Consider the following 13249-nt stretch of genomic DNA (forward strand, 5'->3'; position numbering starts at 1 on the left):
TGTGAACACAGATTTATTTTTTTATTTTTTTTGGCCTTATTTCAGTGACTTAAGTTTTTTGTTTTTTCAATAACCATGCATAGACGTTATTCCTTCAAAAACACAAACATGTACATACATGTTCCACACATATTATGGTAGCCTAATTTTTGCTGAATACAGTGTAAGCACAAATGTCAGGGCATGTCAAAACTTCTCCAGGCCCCCAAAAATCCTCAGACCCCAGAGGGTTAAACAGATCAAGCAATAAGATTATTACACTATTACAAAAAAAAAAAAAATTACAGTTTTATATTACAGATTCTAACTATATTGCATCTTAGAGGAGTGTATGCGACCATTGGGTGTTATATTATATTGTTTTGTTTTTTTGTTTTTTTTAAACAAAAAAAGATGGTGAAACTACAGAAAAAAAAATAATTAAAAAAATAATTCGGTATTCGGTATTTTTGACATTGTAAGCTATCTGGCTATAATGCTAATTTAGTTGTGAATTCAGCCATCTGTCACAATCACGTAACTGTCCAAGTGTGGATGGGCAGGAAAACGATTAATGCATCGGACTGGGGTGAATTGGGTGACTAAGTAATTTGGTTATGTTTTTTTTTTTTTTTTTTTTGGGGGGGGGGTTCACTTTTTTGTAATATTTTGATTTAATAGTATTCAAACAGTATTGGTTTAAAAAAAAAAAAAAAAAAAAAAAAAAAAAACACTCATTTGGAGCACCCTAGCATTTGCCTATTCCGTCGTAGTTGTAGTAGTAGTATCCAGTGCTTCCCAAACATAGACTTTACTTGGGCGGGTTGCCCAGGAATAACGGCCGCCCAAGTATATTTGGAGACACGTTTTTGCTTTTATTATTTTTATGCTCTTATACTTTTGTATCCGCCTGAGATAATGAAAGCATCCGCAATCAAATAACTAGTGGAAAATATCCCCTCGCCCTACGTGTTTCGTATCGGCTTGTTCTGTGTGCGTGAGAACTGTTTACTCCCGGATATCTGGATATTTCACAAAAGAAAAGACTAAAAACATTTGACACATATTATTCAACATATGGATTTTACTAGTATCAGTAAATTCTGTGTCCCATTCACAGAGAGACACTATATGACAAAGCAAGGATAACTTGCCATTTGAATGCTGTAATTTTGTATAATTTACAATGCATAATAATGCATTAATTAAATGTAATAGTAGCTTAGGTAATTAAAATTAATTTCAATTAATAAAAATATTGTTAAAAAAAAAATCACGCATTATTTGTTGTTTGACATGTAGTATGTGGCATGTGTAAGGATTATTCACCTGGCTACCACCGCAAGTGTATTTTAAACCTGTGGGAAGCACTGGTATCAATAGTAGTACTGCTATATTAAAATATTTATTGTTATATTATATATGTGTATATTATATATATATTGCAGTTTTATCATCAGACAACAGTTTATCATCTTCACGTGACAAACACTTGCCAAACAGGTGAACATTTCACAAATTATTACTACATGTTTTGTCTCTTAGAAATGCACATTTGACAGTAGCTTGAGTTAGGATGCAGATACAAATTTATGTTCATTAAAATCAAACATCTGCAAGAATTGTCATTTAAATCTGTAAAAACTTAAATTTAGGGTCAAATTTGGTCTTCGCACACATATTGCAGCTCACTACTATGGTAAAAAGTATGCCTAAGTATATTGTTTCTAAGGTATTTGTTTTAGATAACAGAAGCCAAAATACATTTAGTATAATACAAATGCACAAAAATGGCTAAAAGCTTAACAAAAATACTGTAATTACAGTGGGTACGGAAAGTATTCAGACCCCCTTAAATTTTTCACTCTTTGTTATATTGCAGCCATTTGCTAAAATCATTTAAGTTTATTTTTTCCCCCATTAATGTACACACAGCACTCCATATTGACAGAAAAACATAGAATTGTTGACATTTTTGCAGATTTATTAAAAAAGAAAAACTGAAATATCACATGGTCCTAAGTATTCAGACCCTTTGCTGTGACACTCATATATTTAACTCAGGTGCAGTCCATTTCTTCTGATCATCCTTGAGATGGTTCTACACCTTCATTTGAGACCAGCTGTGTTTGATTATACTGATTGGACTTTATTAGGAAAGCCACACACCTGTCTATATAAGACCTTACAGCTCACAGTGCATGTCAGAGCAAATGAGAATCATGAGGTCAAAGGAACTGCCTGAAGAGCTCAGAGACAGAATTGTGGCAAGGCACAGATCTGGCCAAGGTTACAAAAAAAATTTCTTCTTCACTTAAGGTTCCTAAGAGCACAGTGGTCGCCATAATCCTTAAAATGGAAGACGTTTGGGACGACCAGAACCCTTCCTAGAGCTGGCCGTCCAGGCCAAACTGAGCTATCGGGGGAGAAGAGCCTTGGTGAGAGAGGTAAAGAAGAACCCAAAGATCACTGTGGCTGAAAGTTGTAGAAAGTCAACCATCACTGAAGCCCTCTACCAGTCGGGGCTTTATGGCAGAGTGGCCCGACGGAAGCCTCTCCTCAGCCACGCAATACCGCATTCATGTCGCAGATGAATCGCCTTCGATAATGAACGCGATATTGCGTGGCTTGTCAGTGAACTACGGCTCTGTCTATTAAATGCCGCTCCATTTGAAAGCAGGTGATGGCGATTTAGCGGTAATCAGGGAACCGGCTTTACTGACGAAATGCGCATGACAATCGCATGCGATATATCGGTCAGCCCTAGTCTGATGAGACCAAGATAGAACTTTTTGTAGTGGTAGCTACACAAGCGGTATGCGTGGAGAAAACCAGGCACTGCTCATCACCTGTCCAATACAGTCCCAACAGTGAAGCATGGTGGTGGCAGCATTATGCTGTGGGGGTGTTTTTCAGCTGCAGGGACAGGACGACTGGTTGCAATCGAGGGAAAGATGAATGCGGCCAAGTAAAGGGATATCCTGGACGAAAACCTTCTCCAGAGTGCTCAGGACCTCAGACTGGGCCGAAGGTTTACCTTCCAACAAGACAATGACCCTAAGCACACAGCTAAAATAACGAAGAAGTGGCTTCTTGAATGGCCCAGCCAGAGCCCTGACTTAAACCCAATTGAGCATCTCTGGAGAGACCTAACGTCCACCAACGTTTACCATCCAACCTGACAGAACTGGAGAGGATCTGCAAGGAGGAATGGCAGAGGATCCCCAAATCCAGGTGTGAAAAACTTGTTGCATCTTTCCCAAAAAGACTCATGGCTGTATTAGATCAAAAGGGTGCTTCTACTAAATACTGAGCAAAGGGTCTGAATACTTAGGACCATGTGATATTTCAGTTTTTCTTTTTTAATAAATCTGCAAAAATGTCAACAATTCTGTGTTTTTCTGTCAATATGGGGTGCTGTGTGTACATTAATGAGAAAAAAAAAAAATGAACTTAAATAATTCTGGCAAATGGCTGCAATATAACAAAGAGTGAAAAATTTAAAGGGGTTTGAATACTTTCCATACCCACTGTATATTCCATTACTCATTTAATACATTTAATGTCCATATTAATAACATAATAAAATTATATATGAATCCCCCACATTTCTGCCACAATACCATGGTTACAGTTTGTTTTACCAGAGTAAATCCATCAGTGATTGTGGATTAAAAACTGGATCGTTGTATGGGACAAATCTGCACCGAACTCGAGAGCTTCACACTGGATCTGACAGCGGTGTTTAGTGGCCGTGGGTTTCAGATGCTCAGCAAGTAAACACTTCACTCTAAGTTCACTCTGCGGTGTGTTTTGAGCCAAGCTGATAAAGGGTTTCACTTTTATCGTGAAATTTTTGCCCCCTTATCTAGCACCAAGCTCTGTTAATTTCTGACCCTTGGTGATCAACATTTAATTAATGACATATACACTGTCATTTACATTATGTCTGGCAAAAAGTTGTTTTACAGTTACATTTTAAATCCCGAAAAATCAACCATTCATTAGCCTATAAGAATTTGCTAATGGCTACTTGTTTCAACCATAATTTGTATTTTTTGTTCTCAAGCCAATACACATTAAAACAGCAACGTCCCAGCATGCTGTCATCTCATAGAGGGCGCACATTACAAAAAACTGGCAGATGAACTATAGCAACACACAGAAACTCGAGCGGAGTTGCTTTCATTTTAAGCAAAAGGCAAAAACACTTATTTTATCTGAATAGTAAACTTTTCAGTAACATAGCAAATTATTATGAAAGCAATGCACTCACAATCTCAAGCATTTAAGCACTTTTCTAGCCTTGAAAACACTACATTCAAATTCAAGCATTTTTCCAGGATTTCCAGCACCTGTACAAACCCTGTTCACAGCAAAGTTAAGGAAGCAGAATAAACTTCAATTTGAATCAAAGTTATGTCTACAATAACAAAATAACAACAACACACTGAAATACAGCATTTTTTTTTTTTTTAAATGAAAGCTTCTCATGGTACAAGCATGTTAATGAGATTTTGTTCCTCGCAAAACTCTGTGGCATGGTAAGAAGTTGGATACCAAGTTTCTATCAGGAGTTGCAGAATGATTCACTACAGATTGTGAGAATTCCAAACAAAACCCAGATCCTGTAAAATCCACCAAACTCAGATCATACTCAGACATAATGGGATTTGCAGTTTGCTTAAAATGTGCATTAAGTGGCAGTTTTAATCACTTTTAATCACAATTTGTAATCACTGGTCTATGTATATATGCATGTTTTTATTGTCTTGCACAATGTGCTTTGCATTTTATGATGCAGTCATATTAAAACGAATTCTTTGAAAAACACATCCAGAGATTTCAGCATTGTTTCACTTTGTTGTACTGCTTTTTGTGTCCTGTGTGAACGGTTCTTTAGTCTGAGCTACAAGCACTGCTCCAAAACTGAATTGAGCTTGAGTACTGCATGTGAGGATATAAGCATGCATTAATATTCATAATAATATGCATCATGGTATTATCATTTTGAAAATATTGTGGTGCTGCAGGGATTCCAAAGCTTGGATATTGCGGTATTACCGAAGCACAGGTACACTATAATGCTAGAGGCAATAAGTTAAGCTTGTGCAGTGTGAAGTGCATATGGTGTTAGAAGGCTGTAGCCTCTAATCCCAAGGGAACTATTACCATTCGACAAAGGCAAAGAGTGATTACACCCTTCACACAAACTTGAGAAAGAACATTACAAAAGTGAATTAGGCCTAATAGATGCACACTGAATGGTATATAAACGCCAAACAAACAAAACACCCGACTGCTGACAGTGCATGCTACATAAATAAAGGGTGAACTGTTAGGACAAGTTATGCAATGTGAAGGTCTGATGAAGGCCTATTGTTGGGGATAAGGCTCTAGCTAATCTCTGGCACATGTGTAAAGGCATGGTGTGGTTTCACACCAACACAGATGCTGAACCAATACTCATGCATGTGTCAAGTCCTGAGATTCCCAGCTCCATTCTTCATACTAAAACCCAGCATGCTCTGCACAAAAAAAATAAAATCCAGACTTACTCTGTACACATGGAAATGAGCAAGAAACGGGAATGATTTTTTGAGCTTGTCAAATCGACGCATCTTAAGTTCTATGAGAATCCACAAAAAGTCAAGCTAAGAATCCGAGACTCTTTTGCTGGAGAACAAGGTCCAAGATGAAGAGACCACTCCAAAACGGTGAAGGTCTCCTCAGTTTGAAGGTCTCCTGAAGTTGTACAGCCCACGTACTACATTCCATCGCGGGCAATCCACATTAAGCTCCTTTAACCGAAGATCAGTGCTAGTCTGGAGAACTTGTATGCAGGGGGACCGTGTGGGGAAAGGCAAGAAAACACCAGAGAGAGAGAGGTTTGCCAAAGGGAACTGTTCACATGCCAGCCTAGTTAGAACATCTCAAAACCAAGATCACACTGCAGGCTGTGGAGCGAGTACAAGTCCTCCTTATTGCAAAAAGATTTCACAGAATGTACTGGAGTCAGTTTCCTCAGTTGTCAATTCCTCTATCCATTCGCTCAGTCCACCACCCAGCTATTAATAGGACAGTTTCTTCTATTCCCAAATCCCTCACTCAGATGACAGCCACAGTGGAAGTGATAAGAGAATCAAAAGAGCTGCAAAGCCCAGACAAAGTCGTCCCTTAGTGCCTCTGTGGTCTGCTTAGAAGAGTTACTGGCTTTTTTTTGTCTTTTCACATGTTTGTGTCAGAGGGGACGTGTTGTTCTGGAGCAGGAGGAGCGTCTAGGATTCTCTCTTTTTTTCACTCTCCCTAGTGCGTGACTGTGTAATTCCTGCAACTCGCAAACAGACACTGGGGAAGTGCCCCTTCTCTTTCCCTCCCTCTCGCTCTCCCTCTCCTCCCTCCATCAGCCTGTGCCTGGGACAGAGACTCTATGGTATTCGGATGGAGGAGCATTTGATCGTGAGCCAAAAGGTCAGATTTAACTGCAGGATGGAGAGCTCATTTCCTGTGTTCCTCCCATATGTTGGACTTTTAACAAATCCCCCTCCAGAACACCATCATATCCCCTCCTATCTCTGGCTCTCACCACATCTTTCTTTTATATTCACTCACTCTCTTCCACTCTGCTCTAAGCATGGCCTGACTTTTCTTCTTTATTTAGTTTTCAGCATTCTCCTTTCTCAATCTCTCTAAAAACATTATCTCAACCTCTTGTAAACAAACACATTCAAACCACCTCCCCCCGCCCAAATTTAAAGGGGACATTTTGGCTTCATCACCCCTAGCAGAATAAACCATGTTTTATTTACATCCTTTCTCCCTCCCTCCCTTAGTCCCCACTCGTTCATCAAGCCCACAGACTAAACCAGATGTGCAACTTTTAGAGCGATAAACAAAACGTATAATGCTGGTTGAGCGGTGTTGTTTTTTTTTTCCAGGAGTAAGAGGGAAGATGAGGTGAGCAAGGACAGATGCAGTAAAGCAGGGCCCTGCGTGTCAAATGGTCTGCCTCCAATTACTGCCCTGACACAAAGAATTTCCAGCACTGCTTCAGACCGAGCAGCTAATGCAGCAGGAATTTTCTGGAGACTTACCGAAGAATGAGCTTTATTTTAGCGACAAGAGAATTTGGGGGGGGAATTGGTAATGCTAGCACAGCTGTGAATAAGGGGAAAGTGTGGGTCCCTGTGACTAAGCTCAGAAATTTGGTTGAACATTTAAACCAGCTGTACACTGTAGACACTGTAGGTGGCGTTGTGTTTGGTCAGTTCAAGTTTGCGCTTCCGTTTATCATATTTTATGTGCTCCATGTATGTGTGCTGATCAATGTGTATATTCGAAAAAAAGCATAACTTAAATCTGATCATCATATAAAGTGACCATGTCTCTTCAGTCCATTTGGATTACAGTGCTTTGTTCATATGGATAACTTAAAAAAAAAAAAAATGTGTTCAGAAGATGAACAAAAGTCTTAGGAACAAAAGTGTTGGGGTGAATAAACAATGACAATTTTCATGTTTCGCATTATAAAATGTAAAAACCAAAGAAAGAAGGTGAAGGTGTTGTCATCAAGGAACACTTTCTTTAATGTGCATGTGTGTATGTGACCTGTAGTTACCACTGCTTTGCACATTTGGACCAGATGAGCCAAGCTCACGCTACACCTCCATTTGTAGCACCTCACAGAGAAGACAAATCCACCTTCGCTCTAATGTCTGCCTGCAAGATTCAATGATGGTCCATGTTAAAACAGCAACAAACTCGATTAATGGAATCAGATCTACTCTGTTAAACCCATAAGACTACTGTATCGCTTGTTCTAGCTAACTTGATGTTTTTTACAGAAATATTTCTTGCAGTGGTCAGATGGATCACTTGTGCTGCAGAGCTCTAATGAACCACCAGAGGGCAGCAATCACACAGAAGTGCTTGTGACCTGTGGCATTTGAATGACACCCAGTAATGTCCACACTTCAGACCTAGAAGATACTTTACATTTACTCACAAATCAGTTAAATCAATATGACAGATATTGCTTTATTTTCGCATACACTGTTGAAGGGACTCCAGAGTATGAACTCTGCTCCAGAATTCAGATGAAAAAGCCATAATCTTCTCTAATGTCAAGCATGTTCATCTGGAAATATCATGCAGACAGAAGAAAAAAAGAAAAAAAAAAAAAAAAATTGAACACAGCTAAAAAAGACAACACATGCTTCTGTTTACATGCTTCAATTCAGCTTTGTAATTGATACTGAATATGCAGCTCAATTCTCCAGCACATAGCTTTAGAGATGTGAAAAAAATATCCATAAAAGTTCTTATAACTTCCATACAGTATTTCATAGAGAAACAACATTCTGAACATTCTGCAATAAATGACTTGATTTTATTCACAGGGATTTCATTGGATCAAACAAGAAAGTGAAAGTACTGAATCTACAGCAGAATGTAAAATTAATTACAGTTACTCCTTTTAATGGCAAGATTAACACTTTAACAATTTCTATGAGTTGTCCTCACAGACAAACTCAACAATTCCCCTGTAATGTAGTCTCCTTCACACAGAATGCTATCCTTATATCCTATCCTTCACACAATAATATCCTTATATATTATATATTTTCCTTCTTAAAGCTGCAGTCCATAACTTTTTTTGATTAAAAATTATCCAAAATCAATTTTTGAGCAAGTACATAAGCAGCCAGTGTTCAAAACCATCTCATTATCTTAGCTTGATTCACAACGGTAAGCTTGTAATAATGTTTTATAATAAGAGCGACATGGTGGATTCCGCGGGAAATTTGAGCATGCAGCAGTTCCTCTGTGCGTCATTACATCACGTCCGTAAACAAAGGAAGGAGTCCAGGCTAATCGGATTTATCACGTGAGGACGCAGCGGATAGCGGATCATTTATAGCCTGTTCTCACAGCAGCTGAAATAATTAAACTTATTTTGATGGTGGATTGTAATCCAGAAAGGTCTAAATGACAATCATCAGTGACAACTGGAGATTCACTCGTAGTCAAAAAGCAAAAGACTTGGACTGTGGAGTGGCTACAGAAATTGAAATCTACAGGTAACTCTAATACACACTAAATACAAAGTCACGCAATGCTGATGTTGTTAACATTAACAATTTGAGAGCAAAGTATAACAGTAATAATAATTTGCAAGGTTTGACGTGAACCGAGCTAAGCCATTGTTAGATTTAATCATCATTGGCAGCACGATTTGGTCAGAACAAAAGTGGCAGAAATGTTACTTGCTCAGATGATATTTTCCAGTGAAAATTCTTATATTGGTCATACTTTCAAGATGTAGAATCTGATTCTGAAGTACAGTATCCACAACGGTGCGGTGACTGACAGCAAACATTAGATTCATCTGCGCTGAGAGCTGTGCCGAGGCACAACGCACGTACAGATAACTGTTCCACATGACTGCAATTGCAGGTTTCAAACAAGAGATGGCGACAAAGAGGGAAAAAAAAAAAAAAAAAAAAAAAAAAAAAAAAAAAAAAAAAAAAAAAAAAAATCGCAGACTGCAGCTTTAAATATCTCCAGAAAAGTTGTTTAGCTAACTCTTCTAGCATTGCAAGATTCTGTTCATTCACACTGCCAGAGCTTTCTCATCTTCTGTGCTTTTATTCACACACATCCTGGACAGTCTCGTAAAAACAAAGTGTCCTGCTTTTTCTTTTTTGTGTTGACCTCCCGTAAACAACTGCACTGCTTACAGTAGGGCTGTGCAGAAATCGATACAACTAAAAATATATAAAATACAAAATATAAAATAATTTAAGTTCTCAAAATATAGTAGACACTCGAAAACAACTTTTGAGTTGACTACAGTACATTATTGTTTATAGCAGAGCCTACTGTAACACGGGAGTTAGGAGAAAAGGCAGCTCGTCTAAAGGCAGTTTTACACAGGACGCGCCAAGTGGAATCACAGTGCAACTGCCGCTTTCTCTTGTTGTTTGAAGCGTTTTGTGCGGTCGAGGCAGTGCTCACGTCACGGTCTCAGAGCGGACGATGCCATAACTCGAGCTACAGAAGGGAACAGTCAGACTCAGAACCATTTTCGCAATATATTGTGACCCATGTATCATGATATGATATCATCATGAAGCCCTTCGGCATCGTGAAGCCCTTGCCAATACAGCCCTAGCTTATAGTAACACTAATGTATTTGGGTGCTTTATTTAATCATCTGCATGGATAGTGAGTAGTTCCATAGTCTCATTCGCAGTTATAGTTATTATTTTATAGTTATAGGGATTGCACTGTTTACACAGATGCTGGGATTAATCCCAGTGAAGGTATTTGGGTCTGATTCGGCATAAGAGTACTGAATTTTGTCCTGCATTCACACAGAAAGTGCTCTGGCAATTTGATGGAAATTTTACAGAATCAAAGCTCAGAGGTAAAAGACAAAAACAGGAAATGGGGTGAAAAAATATAGGGTGATAACTGAAGGAGAAATAGCCAAAGACAAAATAGTCAAAAGACAAAAAAAAAAAAAAAACTGATGACAGATGTGTGAAGTCATTTTAGTTTCCGCAGGACTGAAACATCATCTGCGTCTCTCAAGGGGTGGATGAGGTCATAGAGAAACAGACAGAGAAACAGTGTTAACAAACACACACGCGCACACATACACACACAAAAACGAACTGGAGTTAGAAATATAAAAGACATCGAGTGTAATTTAAGTGTTTGTATATAAATAAGTTAATTTTGACCTTCAATATTATAGTAATGTAGTACCAACTGACACCCATGTGTAGTTTAGAGCATTAGTTGAGAGATTTTTCTCCTCTAGAAAATTTGCCATGTACTATATCTGATATACTACATCCAAAATAATTAATATCGAATTGCAAGAATGTGAATAGAAATCGAATGAAATCGTGAAAATTGTGTCAATACCTAGCCCTATCATTTAATTCTACCCCACCTTAAAATAACATTAAAAGCATGTATTTCTAACAGGCAAAATGTTGTAAATACATGACATCCAATCTTTTGTGGTCAAAACTGACGGAATCCACACAAGCAGCATGCAAATATGTTGCATGCCGAGTATGCTCTCTTAACAAACCGCGCTACATTACTGCCATTCTAAACAATGCACCTTTGTAAAAGTGGGGATTTAGCACTTACTACCATGAAGAACAAATAGCCTATAAACACAGGCTGTGCATAGAAGTTGATTTAAGACTCAAACTCTCTTCAATACAAAAACCCTGTGAGTTCTTGTTTTTAATGTTGATAATAGATTATACAAGCAAGAATGCAATTTTTCCCCAAATATCCACACGATTGTAAATGTGACATTGATTTTATATAACAGTTCAATAAAAAAAGGGTAATATTAAGTGATAAACATTTTAAATGGAGTACTGACTGGAGTAGTCAGTGTTGTTTGCTCAATTTTGCAACGAAATAATAGTTCCAACGAAAGCCAAGAAGAACAGCAACACGCAGCAGTGTTTCCTGAATGAATCTGCGGCTCTGAATGAATCATAAGAGTAAATGATTCAATGACCCATTCATAAATACAAATTAATGACTCAACTCACTTACTAAGACAGTGACTTACTGCCACCTACTGGTGGTTTTAGTTTAATATTCAAAAGTATCACTTCATTTTTACAATCATTACATAGTTCTCTATTGAACCTTTTTTATTTAAAACATTTTTTTTTTTTTTAAGTATTTATAAAAGGTAAAAAAAAAAAAAAAAAAAAAACACTGGAAAATCAATTTAAGGGGGCAACTATTGTTTAGGGCTGCCCTCGACTAAAGATTTTTCTAGTCGACCAGTAGTCGTTCATTTAAGCCATTAGTCGACTAAACACGCATTTATATTAAAAAGCTGTAATTAATCTTAATAATGAGCCTTAATCTTCTATATAGCCTAATCAGTGCTCAAACGCACGCATAAAGCTTGCCTCAGCGCACCGGCAAACGTAATCTTGAAACAACAGCAAAGGAGACTGTCTAAACATTTCAATAATTTATTGATAATGTTTTCTGCGTTTTCAGCTGCAGAGATTAAGTCAACGATGCCGACTCGCCATCTCCACACTAGTGGACTAGTGGATCCGAGAATTTTTATTTTCCATTTAAATTGGCTTGTTTAAAAGTAGAAATTCCAAGCTTTTTATATATATATATTTCTCGTGTTTGTGAGGCAAGTATACGATGAGTTATGGTTCATGTTTGTTCACTGAGACCGAGAGCAGAAAACACATACTTATTGTCTTCATTGTTTTACTTACACACACACATACCTCAGCCTAATGGCTTACATGAATGACTACTGGTCGACTAGAAAAATCTTTAGTCGAGGGCAGATCCACACACACACACACACACACACACACACACACACACACACACACACACACACACAGTTGTAGTCAGAATTATTGGCACCCTTGGTAAATATGATCAAAGATGATTATAAAAATAAATCTACATTGTTTTATTTGCTAATTTTATGAATTAATGTTTCTCTCCATAACAACTATTGGCACCCCTAGAAATTCTTATGAGTAAAATATCTCTGAAGTATATTCCCATTCATATTTACATTTTTTTAGCACACCAGTGTGATCATGAACATGAAATTGTCCAGCCATGACTTTCTGTTCCACAGGAGTATAAACATGAGGAAACACAAAGGCCAAATTCCGTTAATCATTCATCACAATGAGTAAAACCAAAGAATATAATTCTGATGTGCAGCAAAAGACTGTTGAACTTCACAAAATAGAAAGTGGCTGTAAGAAAACAACCAAAAATTGAAAATCCCCATTTCCACTATCAGGGCAATAATTAAGAAGTTCCAATCAACAAAGACGTAACAAATCTGCCTGGAAGAGGACGTGTGTCTAAATCGTCCTAATGTGCAGTGAGGAGGAAAGTTTGAGTGGCCAAAAACTCTCCAAGGATCCAAGGAGAATTACAGAGAATAGTTGAGTCTTGAGTCTCAGAAAGCCTAAAAAAAAAATATGATCAATCAGCATCCCCACAAGTTGTTTAGGAGGGTTTCAAGAAAAATCCTCTGCTCTCACCCAGAAACAATCTCCAGCATATTCAGTTGTCAGACAAGACTGGAACTTCAAACGGGAACAGATTCTATGGTCAGATAAAACTTAAAAAAAAAAAAAAAAAAAAAAAAAAAAAAAAAAGAGCTTTTTGGCAGCAAACCCACCAGATGTGTTTGGTGCACACATATATAAAAAGTACCCCATGC

General features: G+C 37.7%; 1 protein-coding gene across 8 annotated transcripts in view; it reads right to left on the reverse strand.

The window, feature by feature from the left end:
- Positions 1-13249, reverse strand: part of tnk2b (tyrosine kinase, non-receptor, 2b) — a 98306-nt gene that overhangs the window by 52008 nt on the left and 33049 nt on the right. For 2 of the 8 annotated variants that reach the window (XM_048164553.1, XM_048164557.1), the window contains exon 1: positions 5538-6737. The exons of 2 other annotated variants lie outside the window; for them this stretch is intronic. In XM_048164553.1, the coding sequence (XP_048020510.1) occupies positions 5538-5600 (63 nt within the window). In that variant the 5' untranslated portion in view covers positions 5601-6737. Of the gene's footprint in view, positions 1-5537; positions 6740-13249 lie in introns of those variants that run through there. 4 more of the 8 variants (XM_048164551.1, XM_048164554.1, XM_048164556.1 and 1 more) reach the window with 4 other exon arrangements.

This window comes from Megalobrama amblycephala, linkage group LG17, assembly GCF_018812025.1.
Source record: "Megalobrama amblycephala isolate DHTTF-2021 linkage group LG17, ASM1881202v1, whole genome shotgun sequence".
Taxonomy (NCBI): Eukaryota; Metazoa; Chordata; class Actinopteri; order Cypriniformes; family Xenocyprididae; genus Megalobrama; species Megalobrama amblycephala.